We start from the raw sequence: 10667 nt of genomic DNA, 5'->3' as shown, positions 1-10667 counted from the left end.
ATATCCATAGCTACTTATAGGATGTCTCCTATAGAGTTAGCTGAGCTTAAGAAATAGTTAGAGGAGTTGTTGGATAAGCAGTTTATTAGGCCTAGTGTATCTCCGTGGGGAGCCCCAGTGTTGCTAGTGAAGAAGAAAGATGGAACCATGAGGTTGTGTGTGGATTACCACCAGTTGAATAAGGTAACGATTAAGAATAAGTAACCTTTGCCTAGAATAGATGACCTTATGGACCAGCTGGTAGGAGCTTGTGTGTTTAGTAAGATAGACCTTAGGTCGGGTTATCATCAAATCCGAGTGAAGTCTGAGGATATACCAAAGACTACTTTTAGGACCCGTTACGGTCACTATGAGTATCTAGTCATGCCCTTTGGTGTGACTAAATGCTCCAGGAGTGTTTATGGACTACATGAATAGAGTTTTTCACCCTTACCTTGATAGTTTTGTGGTAGTATTCATAGATTATATTTTAGTATACTCCAAGACTAGAGAGGAACATGAAGAACCTCTGAGGATTGTGTTGCATACCCTTAAGGACCGACAACTCTATGCTAAGTTGTCCAAGTGTGAGTTCTGGTTAGAGAAAGTTGGTTTCCTAGGGAATGTGATATCTCAAGGGGGTATAGTTGTGGATCCCTCTAAGATAGAAGTTGTTCTTAAGTGGGAGAGTCCTAAGTTTGTTTTTGAGATTAAGAGTTTTTTGGGCTTAGCAGGATATTACCGGAGATTCATAGAAGGTTTTTCCAAGTTGGCTCTACCTTTAACTAAACTGACTCGTAAGGGTCAAGCTTTTGTGTGGGATACCCAATGTGAGCATAGTTTCCAGATCCTTAAGGAAAGATTGACGACCGCTCCAGTGCTAGTTTTGCCTAACCCGAGATAACCCTTTGAGGTGTATTGTGATGCATCAAAGATGGGTTTAGGCGGAGTGTTGATGCAAAATGGCCAAGTGGTGGCCTATGCTTCTAGACAACTTAAGACTCATGAGAGGAATTATCCCACCCCTGATCTAGAGTTGGCTACTGTAGTTTTTGCCCTTAAGATTTGGAGACATTATCTATTTGGCTCTAAGTTCGAGGTGTTTAGTGATCATAAGAGCCTTAAATACTTGTTTAGTTAGAAGGAGCTGAACATGAGACAAAGGAGATGGTTAGAGTTTCTTAAGGATTATGATTTTGAGCTTAGCTACCATCCCGGTAAAGCCAATGTAGTGGCTGATGCCTTGAGTAGGAAATCTCTACATATGTCTTCCTTGATGGTTAGAGAGATGGATCTCCTGGAACAGTTTAGAGACCTTAGTCTTGCATGTGAGGTTACTCCTAATAGTGTAAGATTAGGAACTTTGAGGATCACTAGTGAGTTACTAAGAGATATCATGGAAGGTTAGAAGATTGATCCTTTTCTAAGGACTCAGTTAGAGGCTATAGAGTCAGGAAGGGACAATAGTTTCAATGTTGGATCAGATGTAGTTTTGAAACTTCGAGTTAGGATTTGTGTTCCGAATGTGCCTGAACTTAGGAAGATGATCTTAGAGGAAGGACATAGGAGTAATTTGAGCATCCATCCTGGTGCTACCAAGATGTATCATGATTTAAAGACGATGTTTTGGTGGCCCAACATGAAGAGAGAGGTTAGTGAGTTTGTGTATGCATGCCTAGTCTGTCAGAAGGCTAAGATAGAATATCAGAGACCTTCAGGGAAGTTACAACCCTTAGAGATACCCCAGTGGAAGTGGGACAGTATTTCCATGGATTTTGTGGTAGGACTACCTAGAACCCCTAGAGGTTTAGATTCTATCTAGGTTATTGTTGACAGATTGACTAAGTTTGCTTACTTCATTTCCATTAATATCAGATTTTCCTTGGAGAAGTTGACCACCTTGTATATAAGTGAGGTTGTCAGGTTACATGGTGTGCCATCTAGCATAGTATCTGATAGAGATCCTAGATTTACCTCTAGATTTTGGGAGAGCTTGAACAGAGCGTTGGGAACCAAGCTTAGACTGAGTTCAGCCTACCATCCTCAGACTGATGGCCAAACTGAACGGACCATTCAGTCGTTGGAGGACCTTTTAAGAGCATGTGTCTTAGAGTAAAAGGGAAACTGGGAGAGTTTTCTTCCATTGATAGAGTTCACTTATAATAACAGTTTTCACTCTACCATTGGCATGACTCCCTATGAAGCTTTGTATGGTAGAAGGTGTAGGACACCCCTATGTTGGTTAGAGCCCGGAGAAGGCCTCACCTTAGGACCAGAAGTGGTACAACAAACCACTGAGAAAGTTAAGTTAATTCAGGAAAGGATGAGAACTGCTCAGAGTAGGCAAAAAAAAAGTTATCATGATAAGAAGAGGAAAGATCTGGAATTTGAGTGATCGAAGCCGTACCCGAATCAAATAAACATGAAAATGCAGTAACTAGGAAGTGATCCTAGGTCATTTCCCAACGAGCAGTGACAAGCCAAATGTTCATAATATACTTGCAGTAACAGTAACGATGGGGGGGGGGGTTGGTTGTTTGGTAATTAAAGAGCAGAACAAATAAAATGGAATACGAAACTACTAATATTAAAAACGGGTTGTTTCCTCTGATTCAGAAGCCACTCTCTTATCCTGGGTTATGGAGAATTCGTCCCTAACAATCAACCACTTAATCCAACCCTATTTCAATTTACTAAGCGAAAATCAACTTAGGGTTTTCAATACGTGATTAGGCACCACATACACCAGTTAGCCCTTCGTCCATTAAGCATGAACGCAAGTTAGGCTCAGAGGCAATTAATCGAACACAAAGCGTGCACTGATTAATATTCACGAAATTGGGATAACTGGTGAAGGGAAAACTGCCAGGAAACCACATTACAAACGAAACCTCAAAGAGATTTGGGCTTCGTCCTCAAAAGGAAACAACACCAGAAAATCTAGCCTTCCATGGATTCAAGCAGAAAACGCAAATGAAACATGAAGCAGAAACGTAAATGAACAGAAACGTAAATGAAAGTAGAAGAAGAAGCAAGAATGAACTCGTAATTAGAAGCAGAAAACGGAAATTTGCATTAAGAATGAAAACTGTAACAAGGGAACAGAAAAACGTGAAAACCTAAAACCAAAGCTCTAAATAATGAAAATAGCATAGCAGAATAGAATGCCCTGCACGAATCCCAAGGCAGCTATTTAAAAAGAGTCACTCAAAGTCACTGGGCCCTATTACAATACTCTGGCCCAAAACGAAATAAACACTGAACAACATAAAATAAAATTGCGAAATTTCCTAATTAGAAATTAACTAAGGTAAGCGCTGCTTTATTTGCCCTCTTCAAGTCCATAACTAAAATCCGGATTAAGCCCAATGTTTCATTAATTCCTGAAATTAGATTAAAAACATCAAATTAGCTAAATGAGCCCAAATAATAAAACTGCCTAATTAATTGACAATTAAGACCAATCAATAATTAAAATGGTGCAAAAAGGGTTTAGAAAATAGAAGAAAATGATGGCACATCATTGAGGTTGGTGATCATGTATTCTTGATAGTCACTCCATGGACTGGGGTTGGTCGAGCATTAAAATCCCAAAAACTCACCTCGCTTTATTGGTCCTTTCCAAATTCTTAAGAAAGTTGGCCCTGTGGCATACCAAATTGCACTACCCCCGTCTCTTTCTAATCCTCACAATGTCTTTCATGTGTCTCAACTCCGTAAGTATATCCGTGATCCATGCCATGTGATTGAATTGGATGATGTACAAGTGAAGGAGAATTTGACATATGAAACATTGCCTTTGAGGATCGAGGATAGGCGAACAAAACACCTAAGAGGGAAAGAGATTCCGTTGGTCAAGGTGATCTGGGGAGGTGCATCAGGAGAAGATGCCACGTAGGAATTAGAAAGTCAGATGCAAGAAGCTCACCCATCCTTGTTTGAGTAAGGTAAATTTCGAGGACGAAATTTCTAAAAGGGTGGGAGAGTTGTAACACCCTGATATATATATCTATATATTATTAGTAATTATGTTTGATGTTTGATTATTTGTTGCGTTATTTTCATCCGTAATTATTTTTAAGGAAGTTAATTTAGTTAATAGAGGGGTGTGGATAGATAAGGATCTAGCTTCTCAAAGAATCTTGTTGAGAAAGCTTCTCAAAGAAGCCACGAGGAAGCTTCTGGAGGAAGCCTCTTAATGAAGCTTCTAGAGAAAGCTACATGGAGCTGCCTCGGTAAAAACGATGTCCAGCATTTTGTAGCCGTTGGATCTTCGCAAAATTTGGTTTGCAACTCCACAAGACACTTTTCCATTATCTGACCGTTGGGATCTTTGAGAAGATTCTGTAGTGTGCTATAAGTATCTTAAAGAAGCTTCTGGAGGAAGCCTCTTAATGAAGCTTCTAGAGAAAACTACATGAAGCTGCCTCGGTAGAAATGCTTCCCAGCCTTCGTTAACCGTTGGCTCTTCTCGAAATTTGGTTTGCAACTTGACAAGACACTTTACCATGATTTAACCGTTGGGATCTTTGAGAAAATATCTGGAGTGTGCTAGAAGCTTCCGTTCCCGAGAGCATCTCTTATTTAAGCATTTCAGCCTTTGCTTTCTTGTAGCTTAGGAAAAATGTCATTTCTTCTTCTTTCTTTCTTCCAAATCCATTTCAAAAGTTCCAAGTACTTTCTCCATCACCCACATCCACCATTAGCCACCACAAACCATCATTGTTCTCCATTGAAAACCCACACCGAGAGGAACCCTTCAACCGAAGCTGAATTTCCAACTTGGCTTGCGGTTTCGGTAGAGACCGAAAACCCTAATCTGATCTTTCGTTTTCTTTCAAGGTAACCATGGTTCTATGCTTGTTTCTTGTTAGTTTCATCTTGTCTTTTCATCTTATGCTTCCTTTGAAAAACCTTAGAGAAAGAGACTTTGTAAACGTTATCCTTTCACGAAATGAATGTTATTTTCGCAACCTACACTGAACCCTGGTCACATTGGCGTGGTCGGAATTTCCAAATGATGTTCCTTTGTAAAACTTGAAATGCTCTCAGCTCTTTCATGTAGTGATGTGGGTGTTTGACCCAGAGCACTATTACTAGCTTTTGTTTTTTGAAATCCATACTAAGTCTCCTTCGTTTTGGCATAGTAGAGGCTTGCCTGGAATCGACGAGCAAGGATGAAAAGGAATCTTCAAGTGACGCGATGAGGAATCTGCAGGGTAGCTCACGATAGGTAAGGGGAGTTTATTATAAAATTTACCATTGTAACACCATAGTTAGGGTCAGGGAACCTAGCTATGAGGATATCTGCCTGTCCCTGTTGCATGCTGATTTTTCTTTAAACAAAATTACGTTTTAACTAATGGGATGCAATATATATATGTATTGTGATGAATGATATTGTTTTGGCTGTTTGAAGGCTGTGCGTGTGGAAATGATATTGTTGTGTTTGTTTGAATTGTTGTTGATGTTGCTATTGAGGATTTTAATTGATATGTGATGATAATGATGATTATGATGATATTGATTTGAGATGACATTGTTAATAAAGACCATGTCAACATGAATTGTTATTATTGATGAATATGTGAATATGAAATGAGGTTGTTGTTGTTGTTGATAACGTCATTGAGATGAGATGATATTTATGTTGTGAATGACATGGAAATACGATTTGTTGATTGATGTTGGAAATGCATTGGCATGTGCATGTTGTGTATGTTCGTGGGGGGCACTGTGCACTGACCTTTCAGGGTCTTTGGCACTAGCTTTTGGCCACGTTCATACGTTGGATGTTGTGTATGATCATGGAGGGCACTGTGCACTGACCTTCCAGGGTCTTTGGCACTAGCTTTTGGCCACGATCATACGTCGTATGAAGTGTATGTCATGGGGGGGTAGAGTGCACTGACCTTGTCGGATGGCCCAGACGTGGGTAACTAGCGTGGTTAGAGAATCTAAGCATTCCTGAGGGGATGCTTAGGTGCTTTAATTGGTCCATGGTCTTTGGCATTTACCTTTGGCCGTGATCATAGCTCATACGACACAGGAAATAGAGTAACTGTGGCCAAGTGTACCTTGTACTAGGGGGCTGTCACCTGGTAGGGAACACCTTTGGGCTCCCAGGCTTATCACCTATGGGAGGGGGGCTGTTACGTGCACAACCGGGTGGTCTCGACAAACTCAGCACAGTTCCCTAAGTGAGAGTGTCGTGTAGACACGCTTAGGCTATTTCCTGATATTTGGTTGTTGTTGGTACGTACCACATTGCATCTGAGTGTTGAGTTAGGTGCATGCATCATTCTGTGCAGTCTTGATTGGGTCCCTGGATGGATGATGAGTAATCGTTGGATGTGAATGATGAATATTTGTTGGATATGAGTGTTGAATAATGATTGTTGTGTATGTTTATCATGTTTGCCTATGTTCCTTGCTAATTGTGGTTATTTGGAATTGGTATTGGTTCTTTTATAATAAACTCACCCTTGCAATTTTGTATCGTGTGGTTGATACCTGTGATGATCACGAACCTTGTTCGTGGGAGCAGAATGACAGTGGTAGGGTGTAGGGAGTAAGATTCTGGTGAGGAGCCGTCGAGCCGACATGATGACGTTGGCGTTATTTTGGGAGAGAGTTGTGTTTTGTAATCAACTCCTCCGTAGTTGGTTTTTAAGTTTTATTTTGTTGAGTTAAAGATGTAAAACTGGAATTTTAATTATATATATATATATATATATATGAACATATTTAATTTTCGTTATGTGTATGACATGTACCGAATTATTGTTTCTATGTAATTATGCATAATCACTTAAGTAATGGCGTGTTGTTGGATGAATTTATGTTGTGACAAAATCACTTCTATTTTCATAATAAAAAATTAAGGGAGTTCTTTTTATAAAAATTGAAATTATCGAATATTAGAGTGTGGATACCGTAGCAACGAGGCGGGTTGTTACAACAAGTATGTACATTCGGGGAGAAATACGCGGGTTAGACTAATTGACGAAGTGTAACCCATAACTAGACGAATATAGATTAATTCGCAAATAATTAGTCTAAAAATTATTGTTTTGCCTACAACTTATAATTAAACAAAACCAACCTCTGAACCACGCTCAGGGTCTCATTCTGAGCATTTTGATATATATATATTGCCTACTTTTGAAAACGGGCCTCGACGGGTGCAGAGAAACGCAAAGAACTGGAACCAGAGAGGCGACTCGCAAACCGAGGCATGATTTTAGCATCCAAAAAGGTCCAGTTTTTTTCTTCTTTATGGCTGAGTATGAGGTCAAATCAAAGGAAAAGGTGGGCTCTTTTAGCTCCAATTAAAATAGGACATGTGGAATTGCTTTTGAAAAGAAAATGAAAAAGAAAAGAAAAATCATTTTTTATAAAAAGCCAAATCTTCTCTCTCCTTCTCCATAAACGTCCAGCAGCCCTTCTTTCTCCCTCCACGTTGTTATTTTCTTCCTCTTCTCCTCCACCATTGTTGTCTCTTTTGAAGCTCCAAATTCCTATTCATTTCCACACCAAATTGCAAGGAAAAGTTGTTTTTGGAGCCTAGGAGCCTACCTCTACCTCGTGGGACCTTCAATTTCAAGTAAGGGTGGACTTCTTCTCACTTGAAATCTGTGGGTGTTGGGTTTTTGGGAGCTATAATGGGTAGTTCTACTAGGTTTTTGCTTTAGGGTAGTTGTTTGTGAAGGAAATTGTTGTATTTATGCTAAACTTGACATGTTTGATGCAAGCAAAACTACCCATGTTGATTTAGGGTTTAATAAAGATGCTTTGATCTATATGTATGCTTAAACTGTAGATAGAAAACTGGTAGAGAGGATGGGCAGAGTTAACTTAGAGTTAAATGTGAGAATGGTAGTGTTGTAGGTGGAAAAGTGGGAGATTTTGAGGGTTAGAAAGCCAAATTTGGGGTTAGTGGAAATTGGAGTCTAAAGTGAGTTGATTCTAGTTTAGAATGTCAATTAGGACTTGTAGGAAAGCTTGGTCAGAGCAAATGAGGAAAATGAGTGGCAAATGTGAAAGAAAAGAGCCATTTATAGTGGAAAATGAGTGTTGAGAGGTCAAATTTTGAATAGGTGGAGATTTTAACTCAAAATCAGTTTGAGCAAGTCTAATTCAATGTTATAAACTTGATGAAGATGAGAGTTTACCCCAAAGTCACCCAATTCTCATTTTCACCTTTCAAACCTTGAAAATTCACTAAATTTGGTGGGTTTTGGATACCTATAATTTGCTTTACCTTGGTTTGAAGTTTGTTTTTGGCTTGAACATGATTTATACATGGTTTAGGACTTGTAGGATCCAATTTGAGTGGAATTGGATGCATGTAAGTTGGATTTCGAAAATCTGCAAAATTATGCAGAAAAGCTGTCAAATTGTGCAGTAAATCTGCCAATTATGCAGAAAAAAATGGTTGTGCAGTGTTGGTTTCTGCTATCACGAGAAAGGTAGTATATCTCGCATTCTAGACATTCCTTAGTAGATCCCAACGGTCAAAACTTAGGTTTTTGTATTAAGAACCCTCAGTTCAATTTTCAAGCCGATTCAATGGTTAACGAATTGAAACGAAGAGGATGTTACTGAGGTATGTGGGTAGGAAAACTCTATGGAATTTGAATGAATCTTGTGTAAATATTTCTGTCTCTACTCTGTTTTTTTTTTTGGGTAGTTTGATGACAAATGGAATTGAATTGTTTGGATATTGTGAAAGCTTGGAGAGGTTGATGGGGACCCGGTGATGAGAGGAACGAGGAGAAGGCTACGTGCGTGTACGTGAGCTAAATTTGAAGGTGGGCAACTAGGGATGGTGTGCTTATGCCTGGGCTTGTGGAAATGGGATGTTTTTTTTGCGCCATCGCCCAATCGCCACCTAGTACCACATATGACGGGTGCCCCATAACCCAATAAGATCGGTGTGAGAAAGCGTGGAAGAGTCAGTCTTCCAACTTTTATTAGTTGACCACAGAGTGGTACCTGGGGATATGTCGCGGGGGTCAGGAGACCTTGGGGATGCCAGGTGAGGTGCTATTGCCCAAAACCAAGCTTGGCCAATCCCGACCCAACCCGGGCATAGTCAGTCAGTGAGAACCTGTGACGTACCTAAGCAGGCGAGCTCCTGGCAGTCAACCAATAAAAGAACAAAAGTCCACGAAGCAAGGAGGCTTGTGTGGTGGCTGGCCAGCTATCTATTTTGTGTTATATCTGAAAAATTCCCTCTGGTAATCGATTACCATTCATGTGTAATCGATTACGGGGGTTAAAAATTGAAACAAGACATTCAGTAGCTTCTGGTAATCGATTACCAATTGTGTGTAATCGATTACACAGTGTTATATGCTACTGGTAATCGATTACCAATTGTGTGTAATCGATTACATAGTGTCATATGCTACTGGTAATTGATTACCATTTATGTGTAATCGATTACACAGTGTAGCTTTCAGTTTCCAATGTGCAAAGGCTGTTGTAATTCGTTTTTGGGCACTGGTAATCGATTACATACTTTGGTAATCGATTACCAGAGGAAATCTCTTGAAAAAACACATTTGACTATGCGTAGCCTTTATGGGACGCATTGTATTGTTACCTGTCGCAACCTACCCTTCGGCGGGAGGGCGACGCGAGACCCGCGGGATGCGTGTTCCACGAAAGGAATACGCGCGGAGTCGCCACCAACGTTTATTTGAGGAAAACGTCGGAAAAACCGGAAAAGACGCGATCTACGAACTTTTAAGTGAAAGGTTCGGGAGTTGTATTTACGCACGGGGAAGGTATTAGCACCCCACACGTCCGCCCCAAGGGACGACAGCCTTTAATCGAATGTGCAAACATGACTTTGATTTTTATGTTCCCTTTTATATTCTTATATCCTTTATACCCTTTTTATATTTTTCTTTTTTGTGGTCGACAAGGGTGTTTCCCTTTGCTCCTACGTATTCCTCAATTTGTGATGAGGAAATCAGACCTACGTAGTGCTTTTTTATCAAGTGATTCTTTTTTACTTAAGTGGTGATCATTTTAAGGCGTTGGACCTTAAAAATGATCCATTTTACTTAGTGAGAAATTGAAATGACAAACTTCAAAAGCCTATTTTTGTGGACGAGCTTGACTAGGCGAGTTGATTTTAGCCTTAGTTTCACTTTAGTTATTAATCAATTCGATTAAGAATGAGAAATCCCAAAGAGAAAACGTCCGATTGATTTTCCGCTTTATTTTACTAAAAAGATGTTTTTTGATTATTATATTATTTTTTACCTCTTTTTGATTTCCAACGTGGTTACGGCACGACCGAACGATCGGAATTTATTTTAACCGAAGTTAATGGATAATACAATTCAAACGTTCGGTGGAAATTTATTTTATTTTTAAGTTAAGCGAGAAATGACTTAAGTAAAATGGCTTAAGCACGTCAACAGGGGGTATAAAAAGTAAACAAAACGAGAATAAAAATGCACGAAACACAATGTGGACCACTATGGGTGCATAGAATGAATCGAAAAGCTTGGTTCGAGGTACTTACCCGTTGAAGATCGAAGAACGATGAAGAACGAATGAAGAACGTCGAAGAACGGTTGAAACCTTTGCGAGATTCCTCACGGAAAACGTTACGGAAACGTTTCGGAAGCGCCTCGGCTTAGATTTTCTTCACGGAAACAATTTTTCCA

General features: G+C 39.7%; 1 protein-coding gene across 1 annotated transcript; it reads left to right on the top strand.

Annotated features, from left to right (window-relative positions):
* The first annotated feature begins 409 nt into the window (after positions 1 to 409).
* Positions 410 to 883, top strand: LOC114404074 (uncharacterized mitochondrial protein AtMg00860-like). Its single transcript, XM_028367196.1, has one exon. It carries the CDS (start codon positions 410 to 412, stop codon positions 881 to 883), a length of 474 nt encoding a protein of 157 aa, XP_028222997.1.
* Positions 884 to 10667: the final 9784 nt, after the last annotated feature.

This window comes from Glycine soja, unplaced genomic scaffold (assembly GCF_004193775.1).
Source record: "Glycine soja cultivar W05 unplaced genomic scaffold, ASM419377v2 Super-Scaffold_78, whole genome shotgun sequence".
NCBI classification, from domain to species: Eukaryota; Viridiplantae; Streptophyta; class Magnoliopsida; order Fabales; family Fabaceae; genus Glycine; species Glycine soja.
The sequence above is the reverse complement of the archived record's forward strand: the minus strand, read 5'-3'. Positions and strand labels throughout refer to the sequence as shown.

Bases quoted from the DNA above. Each gene is read 5' to 3' on its own strand.
- LOC114404074 (XM_028367196.1), top strand. From the start codon at position 410: ATGAATAGAGTTTTTCACCCTTACCTTGATAGTTTTGTGGTAGTATTC.